This window comes from Leucopleurus acutus (assembly GCF_964270905.1).
Source record: "Leucopleurus acutus genome assembly, chromosome: 19".
In the NCBI taxonomy this organism is placed as follows: domain Eukaryota; kingdom Metazoa; phylum Chordata; class Mammalia; order Artiodactyla; family Delphinidae; genus Leucopleurus; species Leucopleurus acutus.
Window position 1 is genome coordinate 9,592,162 of NC_139161.1, and position 12,892 is coordinate 9,605,053.

A 12,892-nucleotide genomic window follows, 5' to 3' on the forward strand; every position below is an offset into this window, starting at 1 on the left:
AAATCCAGGCTTCTACCCAATATTGATCTCTGAAGTGACAGATCTGTCGTTGTCTTCCTCTTGACCTCTGCACAGGGATGGATGGATGGATGGATTTCAACATATCACCCTAAGCGATCCTAATCTTTACATTCCATCAGGGTGCAGCTCTGGCCCACCCTTCTGGTGGCTAAGAATATTGTACATTCACAAACAAACATCCCTCTCACTCCGCTGAGCTGTCTGACCCAGCCTTTGGTGGAGAAGCTTGATGTCTCCGGAAAGTCTAAGAAGATGGTCTCCATTTCCTTAGGCAGGTGTTTCTTTCGAACAGTTCCAGAAATTAGACACTTCCCTTGTATAGATTGTTATCTTACTCCTAAAAGGTTGATTCTGGTGGGCCTAGCCGTTTAATCTTCACTGATTTCACCTAACTCTTGCTCAATGACCAAAACTTGGGAAGAAAAGCGATTGAGGCCACAGGTTAATTCTCACTATGATCTGAACTCCCAAACCCAGTACCTTTGGATGGGAAGGAATACGGGTGTGAATGCCAATCACTCCAATTAGCCTGGTACTTAACTGTTTACAAATTCCCTTAACTTACATTATTTCATTACAACAGTGTTTTCCAATGGCAGGTCCTGACTCTGAATGGATGAGAAACCAATCACCGTTGGATGAAAGGAAGATAGAATAAGATAGAATCAGTGTCCATCACATACCATAAGGATAATGTTTGTTTTGGTTGTAGATGAATGCACTGGGTAGGGATGTAAAATGTACTTGACTGCAAGTCACTGTCAAAGACCCTCTGTTAGCTCACACTCCTGGCTCCGGGGCTTTGGTGAGCTGTTATCTCCATATCGCAGATTTGGAAACTGAGGCCCACAGAGGTCACAGTGTGGAATGGGAGCCACCAGGTCAGCTTCACTTGCTACTTGTGTCCTCAGCCCCTGGAGCATAGCGAGACCTCAAAGGGAGAGCCAGAGGCAGGGAGCAGAGGAGCTGAGAGGGCACTGGCCGTGGGTCTGGAATCTGCTGGTCTGCTACTTACCCCCAGACCTCTTCCCCCACGTCAAGAACTTTGAAAATGGGTCAGGGACTTCCCTGGCGGTCCAGTGGTTAAGACTTCGCCTTCCAATGCAGGGGGTGCGGGTTCGATCCCTGGTCAGGGAGCTAAGATCCCACATGCCTTGTGGCCAAAACACCAAAACATAAAACAGAAGCAGTATTGTAACAAATTCAATAAAGACTCTTAAAAAATTGTCCACATCAAAAAAAAAAAAATTGAAAAGAAAAAGAAAATGGGTCGGGGCTCCCTGCAGGCCTCTCACTGTGGTCTGTTGTTTTTAGTGGTTGATCCGCCTGACGAACTTTTTTTTTTAAGTTAGTGCCTCCCTTCTGTCATCCTTGCCTTACGTAATAATTTCAAAAATTAGAATGAATTAGGAAGGTTTTTGAGCAGAGGTAACCCAAAATATATTTTTTTTCCTGTGCTTATACCGTGATGTTTAAAACTTTTTCAGAAACAGTATTCAAAAAGGGACAGGTTACTGGGTCCTGTCCCTTTCCTACAAGGGAGCACCCACAGGCTTTTAAAAGATTGAGCCTGGGCTTCCCTGGTGGCGCAGTGGTTGAGAGTCCGCCTGCCGATGCAGGGGACACGGGTTCGTGCCCTGGTCCGGGAAGATCCCACATGCCGCGGAGCGGCTGGGCCCGTGAGCCATGGCCGCTGAGCCTGCGCGTCCGGAGCCTGTGCTCCGCGACGGGAGAGGCCATAACAGTGAGAGGCCCGCGTACCACGAAACAAAACAAAACAAAACAAAAGATTGAGGCTTATTTCCGCATTTGCCGACGTGAGACTATTCCCAAGCTGTATGAAGTGGAAAAGCCAAGGACAGAACAGGGGTATATAATATATTTCCATTTCTAACAAAAATACATCAACATGTGATGTACATTTACATTGTACGTTCAGCCATTTGATAAATATTTGTCGGGGGCAGGGCGCAGTGCTGTGCCATGCGCTGTTCAAGATGCTGAGGACACAGCAGCGAAGAGAGCAGCTGGAAAGCCATGCCCTCTCGGGACTCCCAAACTAGTGGGCAAGCGTGGACTGTGGCTAACAGGGCACACAGGAGACTGGGGGCCTCCCTGCCTCTGGGAGGAGAGCCAGTTGCCAGGGAAACAGGAGTGGGAGACTCTTCATTAAATACCCTTCAATACTCAAAGGGGTTGAATTGTGAACCCAAAAACCTAACCTCCAGTACCTGTGAATTGTGATCTTATTTGGAAATAAGGTCTTTGCAGATGTAATCAGGTTAAGATGAGATCATTAGGGTGGCCCAAATCCAATAACTGGTGTCCTTCTAGGAAGAGGAGATTAGGACACAGAGACACATAGAGAAGGCCATGTGAAGATGGAGGCAGACACTGGAGAGGCCGAGCAATGCCTGGGTCACCAGAAGCTGGAAGAGGCAAAGAAGGATTCTTCAGAGAGAGTGCAGCCCTGCCAATACCTTGATTCCAGACCTCCGGCCTCCAGACGTGAGAGAACAAATTTCTGTTGTTTTAAGCCCCCCAGCCCATGGGACTTTGTTATAGCAGCCCTGGGAAATACACAGCTTTTAAATTAAACACAATATGCATGTATTACCTATTTTATTTTTTTAATTGAAGTATAGTTGATTTACAATGTTGTGTTAGTTTTGGGTGTACAGCGAAGTTCAGTTATTTATATATATATATATATATAATGTATATATTCTTTTTCATATTATTTTCCATTATGGTTTATTATAGGATATTGAATACAGTTCCCTGTGATATACAGTAAGCCCTTGTTGTTCATCTATTTTATATATAGTAGTGTGTATCTGCTAATCCCAAAACTCCTAATTTATCCCTCCCCCAAGCCCTTTCCCCTTTGTTAACCATAAGTTTGTTTTCTATGCCTGTGAGTCTGTTTCTGTTTTGTAAATAAGTTCATCTGTGTCATATTTTAAATTCGACATATAAGTGATATCATATGATATTATTACCTATTTTAAATTAATGTTTTAAATAAGAATTTTAGAGGGGGCTTAGATATAAGATACCATGGTAAGGGACTTTACTATTACCTCTCTGTTCTTCCTTGTGCCCATATTTCATCTGGTTCCTTTTTCTAAAACAAATGATTCTACTTCCTTGCCTTTCTCTTCTCCCATCAAGATGAGTGAGACAGCAGGGGGCCAAGTGGGCAGCGCAAACTGGAGGGTCTCGTGAGAAAGGAGAGGACGGTGTCCCCTCCCTGCATGAGCACTGACACCCCCTCCATGTGCAAAAGGAGCAACTCGCACCGCCACCCTGCACATGCTGAAGGAACACGGTCCCCTGAGGCCAACAGAACCACAGGAAGCACCACGTCCTAAGGCCTCCCACCCATACAGAATTATAAATGGCTACCCGACACGCCACTACTCAGAGCTCCACCAAGGCCAGGGCCGGGGAGGGAGGGACAGTTACCTCAGACAACACCTGCTTCACAGAAGAGGAATGGGCTCAGCTGGGCCTGCCAGCCTCACCCTCCAACTGCTACGTGAACCCTTCATTCTCCCTGAGACCAAGGTGAGAGGCTGACGAGGCTGCCCAGCGGCGTTTCCGGAAGCCAGCCTCTGAGCCCTCCCCATGCAGGTTTAGACAGGTATCCTCAGTAATACAAGACAGGGCCTGGGGGCAGCCCCCGCCAGCCCCGCCAGCCTCTCCAGCCTGCACTCAAGAGGGAGGTGGTGCTGGGGAAGGAAGGGCGCTTGCAGAGACGCAAACCGAGCCGCTCACACGGGCCGAGGCTGCGGCATTGTCTTGCTTTGAAAACCCCCAGATTTTATTCTGCTAAAGCTCTGCGATTTCTTCTGTGTGTGAATGGCACTTGAAATCTGTTTGTAATGGATCTTGATTGTGTCCAGCTGTCACAAACAGTTCCCCTGCCGCCCGACAAGACAGCTGGCCACGTGCCACACAGTCCAGGCTTTCACTTCAAATAGAGGAGCTAATGCTCCAGTTCCCGCCAGACCTGCCAAAATATTTTCACTTGTGAAAACAACAAAGGTGGGGGGGACGGGGGGTGGGGGCAGGGGCTCAGAGACAGAAGCGTCGGGAGGACGGCGCAAGGAGGCTTCTGGGCCAAGGACATCAACGGAGGTGGGCTGGCCGCGTTCTGAGAGGAGTCCAAGGGCACGGTCACCAACCACACTCCTGTCGGGCTTACCCCTTCAACCAAGACTTCCTGGGGGCCTGGAATTCGGGACTGACAGAAGGCAACACCCACCCGTCTCTGCCAAGGGGAATTGTCTAACCAAGGCCATGTAAGGCAGAAAACAGCAGATCAGTACACGTAAGAAGGGAGAATAAAGTACGTGAACCACGGATCATTTCTATAAGAGCAAAAAACCACATCAAGGTGCATTTTAATAGTCCCAACAGTTAGCACGGGATGATGAAGGCTGACACATCCTTTCAACAACACAGCTGTGACAGGTGCTGGGAAACCTGAGGACGGAATGATTTGATTAGGGCTTCTTTTTTTTTTGCAGTACGCAGGCCTCTCACTGTTGTGGCCTCTCCCGTTGCGGAGCACAGGCTCCGGACGCGCAGGCTCAGCGGCCATGGCTCACGGGCCCAGCCGCTCCGCGGCATGTGGGGTCTTCCCAGACCGGGGCACGAACCCGTGTCCCCTGCATCGGCAGGCGGACTCTCAACCACTGCGCCACCAGGGAAGCCTGGGCTTCTTGTCTTGAAGGACTATCCTGGGGGCCAGGAAGGCAGACCAGTAAGCAGGTCCACTGGAGGCTGGAGCACTGGTTAGAAGACGATTTGAGTCCAAGAGAAAAGTGGTGGCGACTCAAGCTGAGAGCCAGGCAGTGGGGACGGGAAAGAGAGGACTTTCCGGCAGCCAGGTGGACAGATCAGAATTCTGTCACTGATGCGTGGGAGTAATGTGAAGGAGGTGCCGAGCGTGGCGGGCACGTTTCTGGCTTTGGCATCAGGGTGGATGGTGGGCCCCCAGCCATGGGAGGGACACAGGAGGAGCAGGACACAGGTAAGAGGAGGGCAGACAAAACAATGAACTCTGTCTGGGCCACAAATTTGCCAGTAGGATATCCAGGAAAAGATGTTCCTCGGGCTATATTGAGTACACAATGGGGAATATTGATTGGAGTGGATTGATTCTGGCTACATCTAGGTATCCAGGGCTCACCAGATCCAACAGATTTAACACTGAAGGGACAGAAAAAGAAGAGCTCTTCAGGGAGACGGGGGTGAACAGTGTCCAATCCTGAAAAGAAGTTGTGGCAAAGGCTCATCAGATTTGGGAACTGGGTCACTGAGTGGAGTGATGCGGGCAGAGGGCAGACTGAGGACCGTGGAGAAGGAAGCAGAGGGCAAATTGAAGCTTAGGTGAGGGAGAGGGTGGCTGGGAGGGGACACGGAAAAAATGGGCCTTTTTTTAGGATGGCTGACACTTGAACATGTTCACGAGAGAAGGAAGGGGGAAGAGCGAGACACAGGAGGCAGACGGGAAAATCACTGAGGCGAGGTCGCCAAGGGGTGGAATAGGTCGGTCTGGAGAGCACATTGAGGACCCCACAGGGGGTCCTACAGACCATCCCATGTAAGAACCATTAGATCAGAGCTGTGAGTGTGGTCCCCACCCAGCAGTGGGTTCAGCATCCCCTAGGAACGTGTTAGAAATGCAGATTCTCAGACCTCACCCCAGACCTGCTGAATCAGAATGTCGGGGGATGGGGCCCAGCAACCTGTGTTTTAACAACCCCCTGGGGATTCTGACCCTCTCTCAAACCCAGGACTAGCACAGCAGTTCTCAACGCCGGCCGCCCGCCCAGTAGAATCACTCGGGAAGGGTTTGCCCAAGTCTCACTCTCGAGAGTCTCATCTCCCTCACATTTGTATTAAATTAAATTAGTATTCAATAACTCTCCCAGGTGATTCTGGGCTCCGTGAGTGTTGGAACCGCTAGGTCAGAGAGAGAATAGACCACACGGAGACGGAGGGAAGTTGCTTATGGTTTTGGTTTCCTGGTGTTTCACTGTTTATTTTGCAGTGGGAGGGAACTCTTGCAGTGGGATGAAAATCATTTGCCGAGAGTAAGGGGCACACAGGCGGTGGGAGGGCACAAACGGGCAACAGCCACTAATGGGATGGGAGAGAGGGGCCCCCTGAGACAGAGCCTAATGAAGCATGGCAACCTGCTTTGGGCAGCTGGATGGTCCTTCCTGACGGTACCAGCCGGTCCTGATGCAGGAGCAGGGAAGGAAGGAGCAGGAGGCAGCTGGGCTAAGCAGAGTCTGTGCAGCAGGGGCTCCTCCAGGCACGAGCCTGGGCTAAAGAGAGGAGCCAGTGCAGGTGACCAGCCATGAGGCCCGGAAGGCAGAGAGAGAACCACACTGCTGAGCTCCCACCAGGTGTCACATGACACATCCTCAAGCTGCCTGGGATTACCAGAACCTAGCTTCACCTAGGTCCCATCTACATGGAGGCTGCCCACGCTACCAAGACTGGGCAGGATTTGAACCCTGGCCTTCCTCACTCCATCGTACCAGCCAGCCTTTCACTGCTCGCTCCTGACTCCCGAGGTTGGCCGAGCTTCTAATGGATGGTCACCTGGTTCCCCAGGTGTCCCGCACTTTTTCCTAATCGGGAGACTCCGTGCTCCCTGGTCACCTCCTTCTCACACCTGTGGGTCTCCCCATTCTGTTCTGATAACACAGGCTTCGCTGCATCACAGCCTTGGAATCTGTCACCCACCTGCCTCTCTGGTATGACGTGCCCTACCACTCAGCTGACTTCCCAAGCCAGAGGTCTTCCCCCAGCCCTGAAGCTTCCACCTTATGTTACCTTTGCTCTTGACTCCACCTCTGAATACCCAAGTGGCCCCACCTCTTCTGTTACTACCACGTCATAGTTGCAGACATGAGCACTTCTTGGCCAGCCTGTTGGACTGGTCATCTTCACCTGTCTTCTCCACCCCCGCCCCTGGCCTGCACGCACACTGCCATCAGCCTTGGGTGTGTAAACAGCGAATCAGACCTTGTAGACCCTTGCTGACGATACCGCAGGCACTCACTGTAATCCGAAAGACACACAAAGGCTGGCATGAAAGGTTCCTACCGAAATTATCAGTGGAGAAGCATCCTGTGCTTTTGCCTTGTCACCTGACAGGGTCGTTCAAGCAAGCCCCACCAGCTGGAGCCTACTCACCTGTCAACCCCCCATTCACAGCTTCCCCTCCTCCCCGAGGCCACACCAGGCAGAGCTGGCACGCCCTCCTCCTGGTTCCCACTGGAGCCAGCAGCTCTGTGCTTGAGACCATGGGCTGCCAGTGGGAAACTTGGCCTTATTCATCTTCCACGCAGCCAGAACCATGTTGCTACTGATGGGAACCAGTAACAACACGCAAAAGCTATGGTCTTGCTTGTATGACCCCTGTGCCCAGATTTGTAGTGGATTAACTCCAGCCGCCTCCCAGCCGGTGATGCAGAACCTCTGGACACAAGTTCCGCTGGTGAGACAGGCCCATGAACTACATCAGTCACCCCAAACCCTCTCCCACCTGCCGAGCACCCCCTCTGGTTTGGGTCCAGCAGATGTTTCACCTCACCTGTTCTTACTTTGCTGTCCTCATTTTGAGCTGTCCGGCCAACCACCCCCCCACCCCCCACAGTGACTGGAATAGAGAGTCCCCGTGTCTGAGGAGCATGTTTGGGTGGGGCACTGTGGGGTGTCACTGAAGGGAAGGAAGGAGTAAGGAGCCGCGGAGCTCGGGCACCAGAACCCACTCAACGGAAACCTGCCTTTGCCTGGGACGACACTAGTTCCTGTCACCCACTCACAGGCACTGCTCCTGCCACCTGCAACCTGCGGATCATGGAGCGCTCTGCAGACACCTGTGCCCCCTCCTGGCCTTACCCCACTTCCAGGACGTGCGGTATCAGCCAGACCCTGCCCCTCCTGTTCCCGTCAAGCCTGACAAGAGCTGCAATGTCCACGTGAGTCCAAATTACCCTCTACCAACAATGAATTCCAGTCCACACAGGAGATGAGTTTTCCTCACCACGGCCTCCGGTATGTGGCCGGAGCAGCAGCTGGGCGTGCCCACTCGGGTCAGGGGAGACTGAACAGGCACTGACCACATCGCCGTGCCCTACCCACCGCTGTGCACAAGCCAGGCTCAGGAGGGGGTCCCCAAACCAGAGGCCTGGGTCGTCCCTGCCAACTGTGAGGAAAACTCAGTTTAGCAAAACCTGATTTCTCCCTCATCTTTCCCTGCAGAAGTCCAACCATTTGGTTCAAAAAATTTTCAAACAAACCTCAGTGGAATGATACTGTTTCCAAGTTTCAATCTGGTGCTCATTGAAAATCACCCTCAAAGCTCAAGGAGTCACTTCAAAGGATTTCTCCCTTCTTAAATTCAAATAATGTATTAAGACATTCAAATAAACCTCTTTATTCCCCCTTTATTCTTAACAAAGACCTGTTCTAAGCTTTGCTGCAGACTGCTAAAGGCACCTGACTCCCACTCACGGACAGGTGACCAGAAAGTGCCTGAGGCCAACCTCACACGCAAACTGGGACAGCAGACTGGGGTCGGGGTGAACCTTTTATAAGTCAAAGGGGAAAAAAAACAAAGACACAGGCAGGACTCACAAAAACTCCTTGTTTTATTGCACCGAGATCTTGACAACATCTGGGGCCCCTCAGCCCCTGGAGCGGAGGTGCAGGTCATGTGCCGTGGACTCGACGCGCACACGGGGCCAAGGTGTGAGCAGGCCCCCAGCCGAGGGTCAGGGAGTGACAGGACCCAGGACCACTGGGAGGGGTGAGTTAAATTAGACCCATGTTCTAAATCAACAAAGTCTAAGACTGCCACTATAGAAGCTTTATGCACGGACACCTAGGATCTGGACTCGTTTTCTGGGCCTATCTTTTCCCTCCCAGTTTGGCCGATGATTCTCCGTGGGATGGGAGGACTTGTCTACTTAACAGTGATACTTAAATGCTGCAGGGTCAGGCCAGTGCTCATCCCTGCCCAGGAGAAAACGGGTACGTTCTCCTCAGGAAAAGCCTTTATAATCATATAGTGGAGAAAGGAAGAGACTTGTTTGGAGAAGAGGGAGAGAGAGAAAAGAGATCAATTCTGTGCTAGCAAACAACTGAATTTTTCTTTTTTCAGCTACAGAACATGATAAAAATATGGTCGGGGAAATAGTTCACGCAGGAATGGATGTCAACATCTCAAGAGAGAAAAAAACCCTGCCCATGGAGGCACCTGCCTTCCCTCCTGAGATGACAAATGACAGAGCCACAGGGCACTGCGGTGGGCCCCTCAGCTTTGAGCAAGGTGTGGTTGACATGCAGGAATCAGTCCTCTGTAGAAGACAAAAAGGCTCCCGGGCCAGTCCAGGCAGAGCCTGGTTCCCATCTGCTGGGACCAGAGCAGCCCCAGCGCAGGCCACTGGTATTATTCTCCCCAACTTTTTAAAGAGAAATACAAAAACAGGAAGAAAAAAACATAAAGATCGACCCACATGAAAAAATTAACATAGCTCCCCGTATAAAAAATGTAACGCTTTTTCGATACCACCAGGATCCCCCAGGCCCCAGAACAAGCAGCAGAGCAAAGTGCAAGGCTCCGTGAGGAAGAAAGTGGGGGCCAGACAAGTGCATCGGGCCTCAGGCTGAGGAGACCACTCGAAGGACAGGACCAGGCACTGGTCCACTCCCACCCGAAGCGGTACCAAGAGGAGAGGAAGCATGGACATGCGCTGAGGGATAATCTTCAGGTTTACTTCCATACCTTCTACCGCTGGGACATGCGTCCTTTTTCTGGACAGTATCACCTCACTGAGGATTTTCCGTATTTATTAAATTATAAGTTCGCAGCACAGCTTGAACAAGATAGAAGAGTGATCGTGATCTTCTCGAGTAATACAATCATCTAAATTCAAAAAGCACTCACAAAATTGAGCAAACAAAGCCAGTATTTGCATATTAGGGAGAGGAAACATATTGCTGATGGAAGCCACAGGCCTGGTCAAAAATAAATGTTTTATATCAAGTAGTAAAATAAACAGAGAATCTACCCCAAGACCACCACCTCAGTAAGGACCCCCGGGTTACTGCAGCTGCAAGGCAGGGTCCAGCAAAGCCACCTCGGAACAAGTAGCAGCCTGAGAAGCAGATGTGTCGGCACATCTTTTCGGCCCCCAACCTGCCCCACTACAGCCACCTGCTCTCCAGAGAGGGTCTAGAGTTTCTTGCAAGAGAGAGATGCACTGGCAGGGCTGCCCGCCCCGCAATTCCATAAAAGGGAGAGGCAGCGGCGTGGGGCCGGCCCGGGGCGCCGCCGACTCTCTGAGGCTGAACAGGTAAGGCATACAGAGCCCCCACCTGAGGAAGCGGGAGGCGCAGGATGAGCTAGCAGTGCCAGCCGCCAGGAGTGGGGGACGGAGGGCCCGTCGAGAAGAGCAACTGGCTGCACGCCGTCATCTCTGGAGCTCGAGGTCACACTGGGAAGGCGCAGCCGCCGTCCTCCCTGCCGTCCCCCGCAGCCCCAGGACAGCATCACAGGGCGCTCAGCCCCATCTCAGGTCCCAGTTGCTGTGCTGCCCCCTGCTCTAAGAGTCCCCGTATCTGTCACAGTGCGTGTTGTGTCACCAGAGGTCCTGATCCACAGAAGCCCGGGGCCTCTGCGGGCCGTCCCCCATGGCAGGCCTGGAGCTGACAGAGCCAGCAAGTCCTCGGCAAGTGGCTCTTCAGTCCAGATAGACGGTCCCCGGGAAGGGACCGCGTCTCTGGAGGCTGTGAGGCAAAGAACATCATTCTTGAGGGAGAGAAACGAGACCCTAGGAGTCCCACCACCACCCCGGGAGAGCGCGTCCAACACAGGCAACGCTACTGACACGAGATGGAGCCTGGAAACAGCCTGGTCCTCAATCTGTGAGTGACCGGTGTGTGCACACCACACTCCACACTGTACACACCACAGCCCACGCACGACTGCACACACACACACACGCACAAACTGACCCATCTTGACAGCTCCAAATTCAGCGGCGATAGCTGAGACTGGAAGCCTTAGCTGGATGAGTCACAGACCAAAAGTTCCGTCTACTCTGAAGTTTCTGGAAGGCGTTGAAGTTTCTTTTCTTCTCTCTCTTGAATTTTTTCAATTTCTTTTCCTATGTCAAGAATCACAGTGTCACAATTCCCAAAAAGGGCTCCCCTGGGTCCCGGGGGCTCCTTTCCTAGTGCTTACTACGTGCTAGCACGAGTCTCAACGTGCGACCTAAACTAACAGATCGACACTCCAGTGACCCACGGAAGGTGTCCCCACGACCCCCACTTCACTGACGGAGGAGCAGGAGTGACTGGAGAACACAGGCTTCCTGAACCCGGGCAGCGCGGCTCCAGTCTCGCCTTCGGCCACTCTGCAGTGCTGCTGCCCCTTCAAAGAGCCCTGAAAATCCAAGTCCTCCCCAGCGGCCCCCGAGCTGAGCTACTCCGCGGCGCTCTGCCCCCGCCAGGCGCCACCACGCATCACACCTTCCCTCGGTCGAACTCTTCGTCCCAGTCGTCAATGACTGTGGCCATGCGGGCCAGCCTGCTGTCCTGAATGGCGTCCTGACTGACAGCTGACACCTCGCCGTCCCACGTCAAAACTGCAAGACAGACACTGGCATTGCGACCTGTGTGGGTACCTGGCTGCCCTGTGGATTTACTTCAAGGGTGAAGTTTACAAAAAGGCTGGTCTACTCCTAATTATTCAAAAAGTTTTGAGTGCCACCTTTTGGTGAAAATGGATACACAGAGAAGGAAAAGGGGAGGAACAGAGTGGTCTCCGGTGTGTAGGCCAGTCAGTGATCCCGTCACTTAAAAGCAAACACTGTTAACCCCGAATATTTAGTTCTTTTTAAGCCCATGCCCTCATTTGAGAAACAAAGATCTTGCGTTCTTTCTCCGAGTCCGAATTAGAAAAATAACGTTCTAAATAAAAACTTACAGCATGAGTGCTGGATGAGTTTTTCGGTCTGTTGCCTGCCCCGACTCTGGAATTCTAATGCTCTCCCTGGCTGGCCTGCCCTGCCCTGCCCAAAGGCCCATGCTCTGCCCTCTCCCCGGCTCCCAGAGCCCAGCAGGAAGCTGCTCTGGATCCCCACCACAGACAAAACCCGCCTGCAGGGCTCTTGATCTGCATACAATAGCAATGGGGTCAGAGAGCGTACAACAGACATGTACATTCCTCTTCCCATCTTCAGAGCCAAGCAATTCCTATGCACAAGGCTGAACACAGGAGGTCTTTTTCAGGCCTCTCTAGCTCCTCATAAGCCAACTGCAGAAGACAGAAGTCAAGTCTCAAAACCAGTACCTCTTCTCCCATAAGCTTTATCAGATGAATATTTGAGCAATTCCTGGACCACATCGGATTCTCTCTCTCTGTCCCAGGATACAAGAGGAGCCTGTCCCAGCCCTGCAATCAGAATAACATTTACATACATTAAAAATAAACCACCGAGGAAACACTCGTACACCTTTTATTTACAACAGAATTGCAGAACTTACTAATGACAAATTCTTTAGAGAATGTGTAAAAGCAAGCTCTTCCTGCCTGCCTGCCTGCCTGCCTGCCTGTGACAAGGGAGTTAACGATTATTCTTTCTCAAGAGAAGAGGTTATTGGTCCAAATCAACTCTGCAAAAGATGAAAACCTGAACACTGAAAACAAAACAAAAAACCTACAGGCAGCAGTGAGCCCTCGGTCTGCCGGAGGAAGGGACGGGAGCTCCCCATGGAGGCTCCTCGCCTGCAGGGAAGGGGCAGAAACCAGAGCAGCGCGAACTGGAGGGACAAG

The 12,892-nt window shown here is 51.7% G+C and overlaps 1 protein-coding gene across 1 annotated transcript in view; it reads right to left on the reverse strand.

Annotated features, from left to right (window-relative positions):
• Positions 1-9,751: 9,751 nt before the first annotated feature.
• USP36 (ubiquitin specific peptidase 36) overlaps positions 9,752-12,892 on the reverse strand; it is a 33,380-nt gene continuing 30,239 nt past the window's right edge. The window contains exons 18-21 of the mRNA XM_082861237.1: positions 12,410-12,511; positions 11,587-11,702; positions 11,071-11,222; positions 9,752-10,842 (exon numbers count right to left, since the gene is read on the reverse strand). Of these exons, the coding sequence (XP_082717363.1) occupies positions 11,091-11,222; positions 11,587-11,702; positions 12,410-12,511 (350 nt within the window). The 3' untranslated portion in view covers positions 9,752-10,842; positions 11,071-11,090. The remainder of the gene's footprint in view (positions 10,843-11,070; positions 11,223-11,586; positions 11,703-12,409; positions 12,512-12,892) is intronic.